Genomic DNA, 18,473 nt, shown 5'->3' on the forward strand with positions numbered 1-18,473 from the left:
GAGAGCCAAGCCATCTCTTTGGTGTCGTTAGCGAATGTTCTGGGTGAAACCCATCCACACAGGAGCTTCCGCAGGCAGCAGTCACACTCCGACGAGTTGGGGCACGAGAAAAGTGACCCAGGTAAACTGCAACCTGTGCCTTTACAACATCTTCAAGCTGGCTTTATTTTTATCTCACATTTTCTGCTATTTTTGCTATTCCTCAGCAGAAAAGTCCAGCCTGTCTGAGATGTCATCAAATAAAAAGTCTCGCTCCTTCTCAACTCCCTTGGCCGTCACAAGTAAACACATCATAACTTCACTGATGACTTCAATCATTTCTATTGTTGTAACTCTTGCTTTTTTGAATGCATTGCAGGTGAAATGTCCGTGGACCTCAACAGAGCTTATGAACGTGCTCGTGTCACCAAAGAGGAGATGGCACCTTCAAGTCCTGTCAAGGTTTTTCCTTTTTACATCGGCTTGGCCAAGAGACAGCTGTAAAATATTAAACACAACAGATAAAAACTGTCCAACTATCCTTAAAAAGGGTAATATTTACACTTAGTACAGTCATGTTATTTGCTCTAAAAAATATATTTTAAAGTAAGGCTCTAGATCAGGGATTCTCAACCTTTGTGTTGGGGTCGCGAGACACTGGGAGGGGGTTACCAGATGCCTTCAAGAAACTAATATATTTAACAATTTGGGCCCATTTTTGTGTATTTTTGACCTTTTTCTGCAACTACACCAAACTTGCCATATTTTAACCTATTTTCCTTACTTTTTCTTCACCATATTTTTGATCTATTACTTCTGTTTATGCCACTTCTCCATCAAATTTCAGTGCCTTTTCTGCACATTTTGTCCACACTTATAAACCCTTTCCACCACTTTTCCCACCTAATGTCACATACAGTATGTTGACTAATTACTGTCACTTTTAACCTCTTTTCACCATATTTTATTGACAATTTAACCACAATCTTCCCATTATTTGCCAGTTTAAACAAATTGTTCCTCCTTTTTTCTGCCACTTTTAAGCTAATATTGACACTTTGAACCCTTTTGGCCACTTTTAACCCATTTTATTTCTGATTAAAACAAGGATTTACATGACCATATACAATGGCAGTAGATATTATTCAGTTAAATAAATAAATGTGGTTATCACAGATTCATAGAACAATGGACCATAATTTTGCTGACTTTATGGATGGGCCCTAAAAAGTTCTCCTCATTATTCCCCCTTATTGATGGCCCCGTCTCCATATGACTGTTCTTCAATGCTAATTTCTGTGATCAACCACTTTCAGGTACAGTGGGGGTCCCAGGTCTCTGGAACCTTTATTTTGGGGGGTCACGGGCTGAAAATGTTGAGAACCACTGCTCTAGATTATAAAGCCGATTACAATTTAACAATGTGTCATAGAAAAATTATTTTCAAGCTCTTGGAAGATATAGTACGATTTTTTTCTCTGAACATATTTCAATAAACTTATATTTGCAATATTTCTTTTTTCTTTCTCAAAAATAAGGAAATGGATATTTTGGTATTTAAGTGGGCCTTTATGTATGTATGTATGCTCATCACTGTGTTTCTGTCCTCAGTCAATTCTGAAGAAGACAGTGACGATGCAGCCCGCTCCGTCGGCCGTCTACCATTACAGTGACGCTGCAGGAGGAAATATGCATTACAATAAAGTTAGCGTCATCTTCCAGGCTGCTAAAGAGGATCTGCTGCAGGTCATCCATATACAGGTATGAATCAAATTAAATACCATAGTTACACTTCTGTGGATTAAAAAAATCCCTTTTTTCTTCTGGTATTCATTAGGATCCCAGTCTGCTGGAGGGGAGGGTGACCCTTCGCCAGGTCAAAGCCGGCTCTGTGGTGGCCCATCAGGGTGATCAGGTCAGTCCTACACATGCAATCAGGCAGTTTATAGAAGTTTCATATGGATGCGGGGAAGGCAGATGTGTAACAAATGTACTCAATTAAATTAATGACAGGATGTCAGCGTGGCCTTCGTCATCTCAGGCGGACTCCACGTCTACCAGCGTATGATCGATCGAGAGGAGGAGAACCTGCTATTCGTGGCCCACCCGGGTGAGATGGTGGGTCACCTGGCAGTCCTAACGGGAGAGCCGCTTATCTTCACCGTGCGGGCGCATAGAGACTGCACCTTCCTCTCCATCACCAAGGCTCACTTCTACGAGTTAGTTAGCGCTCACACATCACATGCTAAGGGGTTTCTCTCTGGTACATGAGTGTTTTTCTGCCCATACAGGATAATGAGGGAGGAGCCACGGGTGGTGCTGAACGTAGCTCACACGGTGGTCAGGAGGGTGTCACCTTTCGTCCGACAGATCGACTTCGCTCTGGACTGGATGGCCGTGGAGGCCGGCCGGGCTGTTTATAGGTACTTTCACTGCATAACCTTAATGACGGACTTCAATTATGGAATCAAAACAGTAATGCTTCTTTCTCTGCAGAGTTTGCATGATCTCATGTTCCGCCAAAGTGTAACAACATTTTTATTATCCGTAAATATTACAACACATTTTACCCTTGAGGTCAATCTGACCCCAGAGGTATTTGCCTCCAGAAAATGATTTTCAGAATATCATTGACCAAGTTTTTGTGTCAGGCACTTTGTTTATTTGTTGAATACAAAAATGACCCCTTGATAATAAAACGTTGACCTGTTTTCTAGCGCCATCATCAGGCCAAACTTTTAAAAATAGAATTAATTTAGCCTGAAAAGTTTTTATCCAAATCTTCCCAAATTTACCCACAACATTAATGACCACAAGAGCATTTTTTTTTAAAATTATTATTAGTTTATTTAGGAGGGACAGAACAGAGAGCATTGTTACATTTAAAAAACAGCAATTTATGCCATGTCCATGGACCATCGAGCCAAAGGCTAATTTTCAGACCCGGTCCCCAACATAAAACAGACACAAAGCAAACTGTGATACATAGAACATGCTAAAATAGCAATAATTTACAAAATTTTTAATTGAATTTAGTGTTCGCAGGCTTGGTTTAACTTTAACCAGCACTTCACTTTGCTGTGAGGGTTTTCAGTTCAGCAGGTCGATTGTTCCAGATCTGTGGACCCTTTACTGTGAAGGTGCTTTGACACATCTGGTTGGTTTACAGCCATCGTTTGCATGAACCCTATTGGTTGCAGTGATGATATAAACTTTCCTGCAGCGCCACCATCAGGCCAAACTTCCGGTTTTAGAGTTAGTGTATCTTAAAAAGACAAGTATACACAGCTAAAACAGCTTCGGGTCAAATTGACCGCAAAGGAACACCGATGCATGCATTGTGTGTTCAGTAGTGACAAAATATCATCATGATAATTTTGTGCTTAATCAATTGTACCCATCAAATTAGGAAAAGTTATGAAATATGAAGCAGGAAAAAATTAAATTCAACTATTATTTTTTCAAATTTATTTATTTGGAGGATAAGTGCCTTGAGATTAATCTCATTTTTGATGGGTCCTCAAGATTGCATCAAATGATAGATTTTTTTTCATTTTTTATTTCAATTTTTTTTTATTTTGAACAATAATGGTGTCAAATTGATCCTAAGAGTTATAGGAGGGGTAAGGTATTATGGTTTCCTCCCAATATGTAAAATCATGTAAAACTGATTTCTTAGACTTGGAGTGTCTAAAGTGACAATAAGATAGATTGTGTAGGAACTATAGCAAACGGTGAGTTTTTCTTGAACGGTCTGATTTTACACCAAAATATTAGTTTTAAGAGACGCTACTTTCTATATTTCTTCCTTATCTGTTCGTCTTTCACACAAACTCCTCTCTGCACTGCATCTTTCCCTCAGAGCAAAATGAACACACACATTCATGCTTTTCCTGATTTTTAGGCAGGGTGACAAGTCAGACAGCACCTTCATCGTCCTCAGCGGACGCCTGAGATCCGTCATTGCAAAGGACGATGGGAAGAAGGAACTGGCCGGAGAGTACGGCCGCGGCGATCTGATCGGAGTGGTGGGTGGTTCTGACATCTGGCCTACATTCACAAAACACATTTCAAACACGCTAACAGAGTTTGATCATCAGGTGGAGGCTCTGACACACATGAACCGAGCCACCACGGTCCACGCCATCAGAGACTCGGAGCTGGCTAAGCTTCCTGAGGGAGCGCTGAACTCCATTAAGAGGCGATATCCTCAGGTGGTGACGAGGCTGATCCACCTGCTGGGGCAGAAGATCCTGGGAAACATGCAGCAGGTCAACGGCCCTCTGGCAGGTAATCCCATTTTGTCCAGTTTAATTTTCTTATGCCAACAGGATGTCGATCATCTTTTAAAAAGCATGCATCAGCAGAAAAACAGCAAGCATACACTGATTGGTTGTGATGTTCTAAAATGTAAGTTTCAGTTGTCATGATAAAGGCAACTAAATACATTTTTATCTGTTCGTCACATTATCACGACACATTTATTCACAAAAGGGTTATTTCTCTTCAGGTATGTGTTCTTATCACAGCTGTTTTATTGGCAAACCTCTGGATGTAGAATGGATTGTGTTTGTGGGTTAGTTTAGGTCACATATTTTTTTACTGTTATCTTACACTTTTCTTTTTCATGTCTTTTTCTCACTGCCTTGGCTTGTCCTGGAGTTCTGGCAAAGGTAGGGACTGTAAAGTCGAGTGTGCACACAGTAAATGCTAAAGGGCATTTAAGTGTTTAAATGCGTTTATATAGGAATTCTTGTAGATGTTTCTGTTTGCTCAGTTTATTGTCCGTGCCTGCTCATGAGCCACAAGGATAAAGATTTATTTTTTAATTTTTTAAACCTATATCAGAGTAAAAACAATTTACATACAGTGATCAGCCTTAAAGGGACACTGTATAGAATACAGTCAGGCAAAAATTAGCATCCATGATTTTAGCTTAGGGGGTCTGGAGACCTCAGGAGAAGTATCGGTAATGCTACTTTTAAGGCGACTCAGAACTGGGGATTTTCAGAACTCCAGCTTGAAAAAGTGCATTGGAAGGAATCTCCAGGCTAAGACACCTACAGTATGTCTTAGGCTGTGTTTACACGGGCAAATCCGAGAGCATTTTAACCACTTTGTGAAGCAGACACGGATGTCCTTCACCTTTCTGTTTTTTACTTCTGAAATTCATATCCACACTGTACAATCCAAGCTATATATATATACACAGTATATAGTATATGCTTGTTATGGTTATATATATATATACATATATACTGTATATATACACATACACATATATATATATATATATATATATATATGCATATATATATATATATATATATATATGCACACACAGTATGTGAACATAAAACCCATTCCAAATCAAGGTCATAAAATTATATTAAGCTGTTCACCGCTCGTTTGGGCTGAGTCCAGAACTATCCTGGTGTAAAAGCAGCCTTGATATGTCAGTATTCCTTATTTAATGGCTAATATATGTATTTTGTGACTTATACTTTGTCCTCCTGCAGGTCGTAGTTTGGGCCTCCACACACCCAGCAGTAAGTGGGATGCTGGGAATCCGGCGTCTAACCTCTCCACTGTGGCCATCCTGCCTGTGTCGGAGGAGGTTCCCCTCACCGCCTTCACTTTGGAGCTGCAGCACGCTCTGAGCGGCATCGGTACACACACACACACAAACTGTGCCTACACTCTGTAATGCTGTATTTTCACTAATTTGACTCTTTTCCCTGCAGGCCCAACGCTGCTCCTGACCAGTGACATCATCAAACAGAGGCTGGGCTCTGCTGCTTTGGACAGGTGGATAAACAACAGTTTTCCATTTCACTTGTCCTCGTGAAGCCATGATCTAACAGAGCACATGAAGTTGATAGAAATTTTTCTCATAATATAAAAAATAAATAAAATTATCAGTGTGTGTGTGCCTACTTTTTTTTTTTTTTTTTTAAAGTGTCCACGAGTACCGTCTGTCCAGTTGGCTCGGCCAACAGGAGGACATCCATCGCATCGTCCTCTACCAGTCCGACTCAGGCCTCACACCATGGACACAGCGCTGCATCCGCCAGGCCGACTGCATCATCATGGTAGGCCTGGGTGAGCAGGAGCCCACTGTGGGCGAGGTCAGTGTAAACACACACACACACACACACCTACCGCTGGCAAAGTTGCGGTCAATTACATAAATGCTTAAAAATTGCAATTATTTTTTTCCATAAAATTTAATTACATTTACGTTCTCAATTACTAAAGTTTAATAACAATAAATCTAAATTACCGACCCTTTAATGAATAAGCCCATCAATTATAACCTTCCTCTTGTATTATCTTTCTGTTAGTATCGCTTATAATAACATATCTGTTTGATACACGTCTTCAATAAGCTATAAAATACACTAAGAAATATTATCTATTATCTAATTTGTTTCTCATTTCTTGGTTACTGTTAGGCTTGTTGGCAAACTCTTAATAACTACCATAAGCTTTGCGCTCGCTCACGCGCCACACGATCCTCCTATGCTGTGATAAATTCCTGGTATTAACCCTGTTGTGGTAGTGTGGCAGAAAGAAACAGCAGTACTTACCCAGATCAGGGAAATCCTCAGTGTACTGAAGTAAAAGAATTCTTCAGTGTACTGAAGAACTGACATCATCACTCTCTACAGTCATGTCATAATTTCATAGAAGTTGTGATGATGTCATCAGTCCAATGGGAGCCAATACAATTTTCAAGGGGGCGGTATTCCCCCAAAATATCAAATTTTCCACCAGTCCTAATATGTGTTCTAATTTTCATGAGTATTTGAACCTGTTTAGGCCCTCAAAAATGCGTTAATTTCTTCTATAATAAAAATAATAACAAAAACAAGGTGCATTACAATAGGGTCCTACGCGCTGTTGAGCTCGGGCCCTAATTATCTAAACTCAATTCCAATTACAACAGCAACATATTTTTTCAATTATCGTAACAATTATAATTCCATCATAAATGTAATTATCGTTACAATTATAATTCCATCATAAATGTAATTATCAATTACAATTATAATTGACCAAAATTCTGCCCGCTGGAGAGCTCTGCTCTAAGTTTGGAGATGTTCCTCTTCTCAGCTGGAGCGAATGCTGGAGGGCAGCGCGGTCAGAGCACAGAAGCAGCTGGTGCTGCTGCACAAAGAGGACGGCCCTCCCCCCAGAGGGACGGCCGAGTGGCTCAACATGCGGAGCTGGATCTCCAGGCATCATCACCTTTCCTGCCCACGAAGAGTTTTCTCCAGGAGGAGTTTACCCAAGCTGGTACAAACCAGTTCTATTTACCATTTTATGTCAAACCTGCCCAAATCATGCCTTAGAGCTCAGTGTGTGTGTGTGTGTGTGTGTTTTCAGAGGGAGTTGTATCAGCGTGTGTTTGAAAAATGTCCAGATCGACACTCAGACTTTTCCAGACTGGCGAGGATCCTGACTGGAAACAGCATCGCTCTGGTGCTGGGAGGAGGAGGGGCCAGGTGACTCTTATGTTAGAAACTTCATACAATAAAACATAAAATAACATGTGTCCTAAATCAATGACACTCAACTCAAACTCAGAATGCCAGACTTTGAGACTCTTCTCCCATTCATTCGTCCAAGCTCAGGTCGGAGTTCATATGTTTTTTTCTGTATTTTTCTACTGATAAAGCAGATAAAATGAACAAAATTAATTCTGTACCTTGATTCTTATATTTTGAGTTTGCTTCAGCTGTAGCCATTCTTACACTGACTTTTAAAAATGTTAATGAAGTTACATTAGGTTTTGGTTCAATGTTGTTTGTACATTTTTTGTTTTTTTTCCTCACGAGCATTACAACATTTTTATTCATCATTAAATTTGAATTGTGTGTATTTGTATGTGATTTCTTGCACTATATGTCAGGTTTAAACTGCAACATGTTTTCATTAAATACATTTGATGTTGAAAACTTTGATTTGGGTGGCGGCTTCTCTGTATGTATGGAACGTGAGTCCTGAAGTCAGACCAGTTGAGAACCACTGTCCTAACTTATAGTGCTAGGTGATTCTTTTCAGTTTAGGAAACTCACAGTTATTGGGACTGTCCTTGAGCAGATCTTCTGAAAACATCTGATGAACAAAGTTGATATGTTCCAATGTGAATGAATCTCTCCCCAGAGGCTGCTCGCAGGTGGGCATCCTGCGGGCGCTGAACGAGGCGGGGATCCCTGTGGACATGGTCGGTGGCACCTCCATCGGCTCCTTCATGGGTGCGCTGTACGCTGAGGAGAAAAGCAACAGTCGAATGAAGGCCCGAGCTCGGGAGTGGTCCATGGTGTGTTAACTATTACCTCTGATCTCCACTTCTTTTAAACATTGCGTTTTATCTTCATTCTCTTTCCTCCTCTTCAGGACATGACCTCTTACTTTAAGAAGATTTTAGATCTGACCTATCCTGTGACCTCCATGTTTTCTGGAGCTTCGTTTAACTCCGGTATCAGTGCCGTCTTCAAGGACAAACAGATTGAGGTTTGTGTTTCATGTCTGATGTTAATGATGAAGGTAGAATTAACCAGAGGTGAAAGTAATAGATTTCAAGTACTCACATTCATGTAATTGAGTTGCTTTTATGGGTACTTTTGTGAGTATATTTCTACATCAGTAATTTTACTTGTAGTTAAGTTTGTTTTAAAATAAGTCAAGTAAGTCATTAAATTTCTACACCTAAAAATTACTGAGTAAATTATTGGTTTCAGTTTTAGAATGATCAATGGACATTGTGCAACTACAAAAAAATGAAATTACCAGACAACAATCAAATACAACACATCATAGTTGACCAACTAGAATGCTGGTTATTTTCTCAGTTTTAGAGTTCATAAATGTATTGATATTCCTTGTGTGTATTCAATACATTACTTGGTCAATAAAGTTGATTCTGATATCGTCATGATGTAAACATAACATTTTTATTAATACAAAGTGAAGATCAGTGTCAGAATTAGACCCTCCATGGCAAGTATCGGAGCAGCAAAGCCAAAACGCTACTCTGAGGGAAAACAGGAAAGCGAACACGTTTTGAAGAGACACCTGAAACCAACATTAGTGTCTAAATTAAGCTTTAGCTTAACCTTTTTTACCCGAAAAAGGAACGAACTGTTAACCGTGGCAAAATGTATTACCAAAAATAAACATGGGGGGGTGAATGTAACTAGTAACTTTTACTTTGAGTACTATTTAATTGAGCTACTTTTTACTTGTACTTAAGTATCTTTAGTATGAATTACTTGTACTTGAGTACAATTTCAATCAAGTAACAGTACTTCTACTTGAGTAGGATTTATCAGTACTCTCTTAATTAACAATGAAATGATTGTTTCCTAATAATAATTTTTCCTGTGTAGGACCTGTGGTTGCCTTACTTCAACATCACAACAGACATCACCGCTTCCTCCATGAGAGTTCACACCTACGGTCTGAGAAAACTGGGGCCACCATTTGATTACAATGTCTCACCTAAAGTTTTGAGATATCTTTTAAATGTTTTTTTCTCTTCATGGCTCGTTCCATTCCACTCATGACTTTTTGTCTCTTTCTGGTGCATCTTTAGGTTCTCTGTGGCGGTACGTTCGAGCGAGTATGTCACTCTCCGGTTATCTGCCGCCGCTCTGTGATCCCAAAGACGGACACCTGCTCATGGATGGAGGATACATCAACAACCTCCCTGGTGAGGAGCACTAAAAGTCTTCTGCTCATGTTAAAACGACTAAAATACTCTTTAGAAACTGCCCCATTCATTGTTAAACTAAGCCTGTAAAGCCTAAATTCTGCTGCTGGTTTCCAGCTGATGTGGCTCGCTCAATGGGAGCCAAGGTTGTGATCGCCATTGACGTTGGAAGTCGGGATGAAACGAACCTGACCAACTACGGCGACTACTTGAACGGCTGGTGGCTGCTGTGGAAGCGGCTCAATCCACTGGCTGAGAAAGTGAAGGTAGCACAACACGTTTTACATGTTAAAAAAATCTGAGGAGTTAAGGAAGAAGCTTTTAGAAGGAGAGCGCAGCTCAAGGGAAGACTCATTGGCGCTGGTCCACTGTTTGGTGCTTTGTGGAGATGGGAGAAGCTGTCAGAATTTAAAGGCTTTGTGAGGTTTGAAGAGGTCAAATGTTGATTAACTGGAGCTTGGATTGTACAGGAAGGTGAGCCAGAAGCCATTCAGGAGGACTTTGGATTTAAAGGAGTATATTACAATCTGATCCTCAGAGTATCATGAAGGATGATATGTTATGATCAGGTCAAGATATAAAGGCATTGAAGCGATTTTCAGCTGCAGAATATAATAAGTAGGTCAGTGGTTTCCAACCTTTGTTGGATCATGACCCCATTTTGATACCACCAATTTCTGGTGACCCCAAATACTTTTATTTTTGTAAGTAGTTATTTTTAATCATGTCTGTTATACTTTGTACACTAATCCTGGCTACTCTGTATTTGTTACAAAGTGACAAGATTTTTTTCTATGTCTTCTTTTTACTGCATTTTATTTGAACTATATTTATATTTCTGAAAGTGAAAACATAGAATACATTTGTTTCAAATTTTGTTTTAATTTGAAAAAAAAGAATGAAAAATATTTAAAATGATATTTTGTTTTAATCATTAATTATTTTGTATTAATTACTAGACATTTCAGGTGATCCCATTTAAATTTCAAGAGACGCCAAATGGGGTCACGACCCCAAGTTTGAAAAGTACTGAAGTAGGTGCTAGCTCTGGTGAGGTGTTATGAGATTCTGTATGTCATAATGTCAGTGGTTGGCATTATGATATACAACAATGTTTCTCAACTGGGGGTACGCGATGGCACTACAGGGGGTACTTGAGAGCGAGAGAGAGAAAAATTAACAAATTAAAAATCAGTCTTGGTCCCACGCCAGGCGTGAAATGACCAGAAATGAGAAAAGCTATAGAAATAAATGTATTCAGAAGCCACTAAATCAGTGTTTTTTTTAACCTTGGGGTCGGGACCCCATGTGGGGTCATCTAAAATTTCTGAAAAATTAAAATAGATTTTTTAAATTTCTAAATTCTTCTTTTTTTTTTTTAAAAAAAAAAAAAAAAAAAAAAAACCCATCTTAAGCAACTGTAATTCTATACTTCCACTTTGTGAAATATAAATCTAGTTCAACTACGATCAAAAACTAATTCTTGAAAAATATGTCTTTGGGGTCACCAGAAATTCTTGATATTAAAATGGGGTCACGATCCAAAAAAGGTTGGAAACCACTGCATTAAATACTGTTTCTTTCTGCTTATTTACAAAGTGAGGTTCTTTAAAATGTGTGTCATCACTCATTCATCAACATTATGCTGTATAGTTGTTTTTAAATAGTTTTCTCAGCAAAATTTTGTAGTCAGACGAAGGGGGGTACTTGGATTCAAAAATAAGAGAAACAAAAAAGTTTAAGAAACACTGATATAGGAGATGGAAGCAGATGATATGGCTATCTGAGATGGAAACCGTTTACAGAAGGAGTTAGGGATTGCGTAGTAGGTGAGAGGAGTGATAGATTTTTTGGATTTGAAGCATCAGAATGTTTGTGAATATGATGATGTTTAAGAGTGGGCCAAGGACTAAGCCCTGGGGGACGCCAGCTCAGCAGAGAAGATGCAGCTACAATTAAAGGATAAGTTTGCTGGGGAGGGAGTAGGCAGGCAAAGAAAAGATAGTGTTGATCGTGTTGTAGGAAGACTACTGTGACTAGAAGGGAAGGATGGGGTGGTTTATTAATAGTAATGCTGAAGTGTCCAGACGACCTCTAATCATTCTCCTCCATGCAGGTCCTGAACATGGCTGAGATCCAAACCCGGCTGGCCTACGTGTGCTGTGTGCGGCAGCTGGAGCTGGTGCGAGACAGCGATTACTGCGAGTACATCCGACCCCCCATCGACCGCTACGGCACGCTGGACTTTGGCAAGTTTGATGAAATCTCGGTGAGGCTCATGTCAGTTTCTTAATATTTATATATAAATATTTTTGTGGCTTTAAATTGTGTTTTTCCTCCTGCAGGATGTGGGGTACCAACACGGGAAGACACTGTTTGATGTTTGGCAGCGTAGCGGCGTAGTGGACAGCATGCTGAAAGACCGACATCAGGAGGAATTTCACAAGACAGAAACCGGCCATGTGAGTGCAACAAGACACACAAACACATACCAGGGTTGAGGTCATTTATAGTTATAATTGCGTAGTTGATAACTATTAAAATTATAGTGTAATTCTAATTTTAAAAATCTGTTGCTGTCATAATTGTAATGAAATTGTAAATTAGTTTAGATAATTGACTTTGTAATTGTTATTGCCAGGGAAATTCTATAATAAATTATAATTTAACGTAAAATTGGGGAATCATGCTACAGTTCTATGTACAGGTCTACACTTATGTAGTTAATTATTATAATTAATAATTAATTATAATTGTAATTGGACTTTAGTTATTGAGAAAGTAATTGTAATTGACTTTGAGGATAAAAATAGCTGTAATTGAACTGTCATTGGAAAAAATGCTGGTCATTGTAATCGGAATTGAATTGTAATTGAAAATGGAATTGTAACTGAAAAATGGAATTGACCCTGACACACACACACACACACACACACACACTCATTTAGGAACCCTGTTTACTGTTTTTGTGCTCAATTTATGTCTTTGTGTGTGAGAATATCATAAAGGTTACATTTAGCATTCCAATAAGCCGATATATTGTTCATCAATTATCAGTCGTTCCACCATTCACTCAATGCTGTGTTTCTCAGGTGGTCACATGTCCAAACGCCTCCTTCACTGACCTGGCCGAGATCGTGTCTAGAATCGAACCCGTGAAGAACGCTTTCATCGACGGTTAGTGAGGACAAACATGCTGGAAACAAACCCATTGCTGCGTCTGTTGCTGTAATTTTTTAAGCATTGTGTTGTGGGAAAAAAAAAAAAAAAAACTCTTCTTAATTTAAAGACGTCAGATCAACTTCAAGTTATGCAAAATAGTTAGTTAATTGCTTTTCCTGCTGCTTCCAGAGGAAATATCGGACGAGTACCAGACGGATTACGACGAGGAGGCGGTGGAGAGTGCGCTGTCTGACTTTGAAGCGTTCACGCAGGGCAGCGAGCACACGGAAGGAGAGGAGACTGGTGACACGGCTGAAACGGTACGTATCTAACACAATCGTCAGAAGTTCATGTCTGGAGCAGTTAAAAAGAGAGCAGCAGTGGGTATGTTTCATTACCACAGTTTTAAGGAACAAGAAGCTGTGGAGGAGTCGCAGATTATGACAGGACAAGTCAAATATAATTTATTTTTATTTGAAAGAGGAAAGTAAGAAGAAGCAATATTAGTGGAAGTACAATGTAGGGCAGGGGTGCCCACACTTTTTCAGCATGCAAGCTACTTATAAAATTACCAAGTCACAATTATCTACCCCAGATCTACCCACCACAAAAATGCAAAACATATATTTCACATATATTTATTTTCACATATATGTATGTTGATGTACCTTGCATAACCGCATGAGCTAATTTTGCACAACACAATATAATTAACTATGAACATTTTTTGTAATTACCCGAGTTTACTTTGATGACTTGCACTGAACTGAATCAGCGAGGGATGCATAGTCCGGACAGTAGCTGACAGCCAGCCTCAAGCCACTTCCAAATGTTCATCAGTCATGGTGGAACGGTACTTGGACTTAATGATCTTCATGTGGGAAAAGGCTGACTCACATAAATAAGTGGAACCGAATAATGCAGTCAAGGAGGTAGCACATTTCCTCATGTTGGGGTACTTTACCTCTGTGAGTAAGTTCCAGAACTGTCCATGAGCTCTTGATTTCAGCTCAATGTCGGCTTGTAGAGTCAAAATCTCATCTTCCACTCCAGAAGAGTTCAGGTCAAACAGAGTTGCAATTTTTGATGCGAGTGAATCAACATCAGCATCTTCTCAAAAAGGATAGCACATGAATGTAGCGACTGGCTCAAGCAAAGAAAAGTCTTGAAAGCGTTTGTCAAACTCTGACAGACAATTGTCAATCTGCTCCGTCTAGCGTGCACTGTCAAGTTGCATGCAGGTCTTCCCTTGCGTCTCCAGCTCTGGTGCCAGGTTCCTGGAAATTTGCCAAATCATGGTCCTGCAGCTTTGTGGAGAGATGTTGCATCTTTCGTTTGAAAGCATTAACTGAGCTGATCATATTGATCACTGTTTTGTCTTTTCCTTGCAGCTGTAGATTAAGGTCATTCAACATGTTTGTCAGATCGAAAATCTTTGCAGGAATTTCCCTCGACTAAGCCATCTCACGTCAGTATGTAGCAACAACTCAGAGTGGTCGCAGTCAGCCTTCTCCAGATGTGCACGGAATAACAGTCTTTGAAGAGATCAGGCTCGAACAGAAGAGGCGATCTTCGTTGCCACATCCATGACCTCTTTCATGTTGAGCATTTTAGCGCATAACGCTTGTTGGTGGATTATGCAATGGTAATTCAGGAAGTCTGGGAAAGCATTGTCCTGCCTGCACTTGGCAATAAATCCATTGACGCGGCCAACCATTGCGGGTGCTCCATCCGTGGTGATAGACACCAATTTGTACATTGGGAGCTGAGTTTTCTCAATAAAGTTTTTAAACGATAGAAATACGTCCTCTCCTCGTGTGTGCTCTTTCATGGGAAGTACTGTTAATAGCTCCTCTTTTGCAGTGATATCACTAAACACCATACGAATGAAAATGCACATCTCGGCTGCATCACTCACGTCAGTATATTCGTCCAACTGCAGTGAGAAACACTCACAATCTCCGATGTCCTTCCACATTTGCTGGGTTACATCCTTAGCCATGGCTTCACAGCGCCGTGTAACTGTACATCTTGACAGCTGCAGAGCTTTGATTGAAGATAATATTTCTGCCTTATTTTTAATGTCTCGAAACAATGAGTCAGCTGCTTCAACGGATGCCTCTTTTACCATCTCTCCATCTTGGAAGGACTTCATGTTATTAACGATGACGTGACTCACCCAGAACGATGCTTCGGTGGCAACTTTTGCTTTTGAAGTATGTTGTGTGAAAAATGACTGCTGTCCGGACAACTGGAATTTTAGTTCATTCACCTCTCTTTCACAGCTCGCTTTTTGGCGGGAAGTCTGTGTCGTATTTTCCATGAACAGTTCGGAAATGCCGCTCCACATTTCCTTTCTTTGGTATTGCGATGGCAGACTGGCAAATGAGGCAAACGCACTTAGAAAATGACCGTGAAAAAAAAGTCCACCTCCCACTCCGTATGAAAGTGATCCTTTTTTGTCTTCTTACTTTGTCCAGCAACCCCGCTCATTTTTTATGAATATAGGCTTTCTTTAGCTTAAAATCGGAGGTAACTCGCTGACTAGCTTGTTAGCTTTGCTGCACTTAGCGCTGTTGTTTGCGCATGCGCGGTGACCTAAAAGTCGGAAAAATTCAGTAGTCATCTGACTGGCTGCCCTGTAGGTCAATCAAGTGACGGGATGGCTGATAGGCTGACCTTTAGGTCACAAAATGACAACAAATGAGAGAAAAATACACAAAAATAACAGAATCATACAAAACAACCAAATTACATAATATCAACAATACACAAAAACAATAAAAACAAACAAAATAAGATTAAAATATACTGAATAATAAAAAGAACAGACAAATGACAACAAAACACACAAAAAGACATAAAAAAATAAACACAAATTTGATTAGAATATGAACTGAAAATACAAGAGTCAGTCTTTGTTCTCTGCACCATGCAGGAAATTACTGTAAATGATAAAAACAATAGAAATACATCTATTCAGTTTTATTCCACTTATGAGCCTAAAAAGTTTAAAAACCACTCATCTATAGGAATACATTTATTCAAGAGACACTAAATGCTATTTCATTCCAACAATTTTGATAACTACTGCACCACTGAGTGTCACTCAAAATGAAGGTTTTTTTTTTTTTTCTCGTATTGTCTGCAGTATTTCTTGTTCAGGTTTAATTTTGACTTCATTCTTAAATAGTTAAACAGTGTGCAACTCTAAACTTCCCTTTGAACTCCTTGGTTTTTGTCAGGATGAGGAAATGCAAGTCAGAGCTCGACGGCGACCAAAGAACGTCCATTAAACTTCTTTGCTGTGCTCGTCAACCTTCACGCTACCATTCACACTGGACTAAGGAGTAGGAGTGCTTTGATCTTTTTGATCATGCCTTTTAACAACCTTGACTTTGATCTCATCAGCATGCAGACAGATTAGTCTGTACTTAAAATAAACAGCAGCATGTGGCTATAAAGAGGTGCTGTTGTAAGTCAGAGTACCTTAGTTCATCAACCTATTATTCATAGTGTGACCAGCATATTCCTGTCATTTAAAATGCTGTAAACCCTTTTTCAAGATCTTTAACCATACCATGAAGTGCTGATAAGGTGAGGCAAAATTATTCAGATGCTGGACATTGATGTTCACAACTGGTAATGAAGGAATTTTAACGTATCCACACCATCTTCCTCTCTGTGTATTCAGCAGGTCAATATTATATTCACTGCCTCACCTCTACATTTAATTATCAAGTCACTGGAAAAACGTTAGCGCTAAGCAGCTTCCTTAGAATGTTTAATTATAACCATCACTTTTCTCAATTCCTTAGTGTTTTTATCTGACTTCTTAGGCATCAAAGGCTTTAGGCCTACGTGTCACTTAATCATGTCTTTGTTCTGATTTGGAGACCTTCTAGGTATTAGCATTAGCCATCTTTCTTCTTTTCTCCAAGACTTAATTATGAAATCTACTTTCAATGGCCTTACACTTACATATTTTCAACTTTTTATCCCTTAAAACACCTCTTTAAAGGGCTAAAATGCGCACAAAATGGTTGTATTTTCTTCTTTTGTGGATTCTCTTGGTGTTCAAAACCAGTCTAAGGGTGCTATGTCACCTACTGTAGAGAAGGGTGGAGTCAATAAAATTACTACTAGTATTTTAATTATGAAAATAACTAACATTTGTGTATTATGGTTTTGTCTCACCCTGTTGTGTTATCGGCTGCTAAGTGTGTGTCGTGGCGGAGGATGTCTCACAAACATCTGAATGAAAATCTGTGAATGTCAAGAATCCATTTGTTTCACATTTTCCATATGTCAGCATATGAACCACTGATATTTAGTTTCTTTTGTCTAGTATGATTTCTCAAACAGTATTTGATCTGCTGCCAGATTGTTACACCATTTGTTAGGAAATGAGGAGGGGGTGTTAACTGTGAAACTGAATGAGTGCCAAATATTTGAAACACTTTCAACGAGTTTCAACTTTTGGATGTCTTTGCTGCTCGTGTGGGTGTAATTTGTTTGGGTTTGGATGATAAGGAGGTTTAATAGAAGTGAAAGATGAACACTTTGTGAAGATCAATACTGGCTGTGACAGTATGGGTTTGTTTGTGTATGATATGTGATACTCTGGTTTTCATTGTGACTCAATGAATGTGAAAAATCCAGTGGATGAATGATTGTGCATATTTTTCTGTGTGAAATTATTATTTTTGCTGAATGTGATGGAAAAAACATGACTTGGTGCAGATACCTAAAATGAAAATACCCTAAATAAACCTGTTTACTGTGACTTCCAAACTTGTTTTGTTGTGTATTTGTGTGAAAGGTTGATCACTTCTTTTTCAACCCAGTAAACTAAGATAAATCAAATGATCAGGAGACCTTTTCCCTAGTCTTTCTATGTTGAGTTACATGTTCTCCTTCAGTGTGTGAATATTTTTCTGCGTGAAGTGTATGCTCCAGTTGTATGAGAGATTTTTGTCTTTATTATTCAATCAACAAACTTCACTTCAAGCAAAAACAGCTTTACAATAAAAGAAAAAACACCCCCCAAAAAACTGCATTTGAACCCTTTTTTTTTTAAATTGAAAAGCTGTGTTTTAGTTGAAGTGAATGCAGTGGCACTCGGCTCACTCATGTCTTGTACCACCGTGTAAACCGAATCTTTAACGCCACATTTCGGACTCGAGCAACGAGACATGACAACCTCCTTCTGCCTTTAAATTTTGTAGTTGCAAAACTAAAATAAATGCACAATGTCTGAAGCTCGGTCAAAAGACTGAGTTGCTTCCATCACACATTCGTCTTAAAACAAATATGATTGACATACGTTACATCCAATAACTAAAGAATTAGGAGTGACATAACAGTCAGCAAATATAAAACATTACCACATAAGCACATTTTTAAATTGTGCATTTTGATAAATGTAAACTTATTCTGAAAAATCTTAATATTTAAACAAGTATTACTATTAATAGAATAGTATATTTATGGCCCTCACAGTATTTTATTTATGATTTAAGTAATCTTTTTCTGTATTCAAGCCATATTATGGGTAGGACATTTGTGTTTTTATTATTCAATCCCCAAAATATCAATTATATATATATATATA

The 18,473-nt window shown here is 38.9% G+C and overlaps 1 protein-coding gene and 1 long non-coding RNA gene across 5 annotated transcripts in view; one reads left to right on the top strand and one right to left on the bottom strand.

The window, feature by feature from the left end:
* pnpla7b (patatin-like phospholipase domain containing 7b) overlaps window positions 1-17,653 on the top strand; it is a 28,276-nt gene extending 10,623 nt beyond the window's left edge. For 3 of the 4 annotated variants that reach the window (XM_028457090.1, XM_028457092.1, XM_028457093.1), the window contains 24 exons: window positions 1-121; window positions 207-281; window positions 359-441; window positions 1,591-1,740; window positions 1,817-1,894; window positions 1,993-2,198; window positions 2,271-2,402; window positions 3,884-4,007; window positions 4,080-4,269; window positions 5,499-5,648; window positions 5,724-5,787; window positions 5,939-6,107; window positions 7,096-7,278; window positions 7,369-7,487; window positions 8,149-8,305; window positions 8,383-8,499; window positions 9,375-9,444; window positions 9,581-9,697; window positions 9,815-9,963; window positions 11,814-11,966; window positions 12,043-12,159; window positions 12,790-12,874; window positions 13,049-13,179; window positions 16,105-17,653. In XM_028457090.1, the coding sequence (XP_028312891.1) occupies window positions 1-121; window positions 207-281; window positions 359-441; window positions 1,591-1,740; window positions 1,817-1,894; window positions 1,993-2,198; window positions 2,271-2,402; window positions 3,884-4,007; window positions 4,080-4,269; window positions 5,499-5,648; window positions 5,724-5,787; window positions 5,939-6,107; window positions 7,096-7,278; window positions 7,369-7,487; window positions 8,149-8,305; window positions 8,383-8,499; window positions 9,375-9,444; window positions 9,581-9,697; window positions 9,815-9,963; window positions 11,814-11,966; window positions 12,043-12,159; window positions 12,790-12,874; window positions 13,049-13,179; window positions 16,105-16,155 (2,991 nt within the window). In that variant the 3' untranslated portion in view covers window positions 16,156-17,653. The remainder of the gene's footprint in view (window positions 122-206; window positions 282-358; window positions 442-1,590; window positions 1,741-1,816; window positions 1,895-1,992; window positions 2,199-2,270; window positions 2,403-3,883; window positions 4,008-4,079; window positions 4,270-5,498; window positions 5,649-5,723; window positions 5,788-5,938; window positions 6,108-7,095; window positions 7,279-7,368; window positions 7,488-8,148; window positions 8,306-8,382; window positions 8,500-9,374; window positions 9,445-9,580; window positions 9,698-9,814; window positions 9,964-11,813; window positions 11,967-12,042; window positions 12,160-12,789; window positions 12,875-13,048; window positions 13,180-16,104) is intronic. The other variant, XM_028457091.1, reaches the window with a different exon arrangement.
* The window catches only part of LOC114469533 (uncharacterized), a 25,855-nt gene continuing 7,492 nt past the window's right edge, over window positions 111-18,473 (bottom strand). The window contains exons 3-4 of the long non-coding RNA XR_003674786.1: window positions 8,061-8,252; window positions 111-477 (exon numbers count right to left, since the gene is read on the bottom strand). This is a non-coding gene — a long non-coding RNA (uncharacterized LOC114469533). The remainder of the gene's footprint in view (window positions 478-8,060; window positions 8,253-18,473) is intronic.

Source organism: Gouania willdenowi, chromosome 9 (genome assembly GCF_900634775.1).
Source record: "Gouania willdenowi chromosome 9, fGouWil2.1, whole genome shotgun sequence".
In the NCBI taxonomy this organism is placed as follows: Eukaryota; Metazoa; Chordata; class Actinopteri; order Blenniiformes; family Gobiesocidae; genus Gouania; species Gouania willdenowi.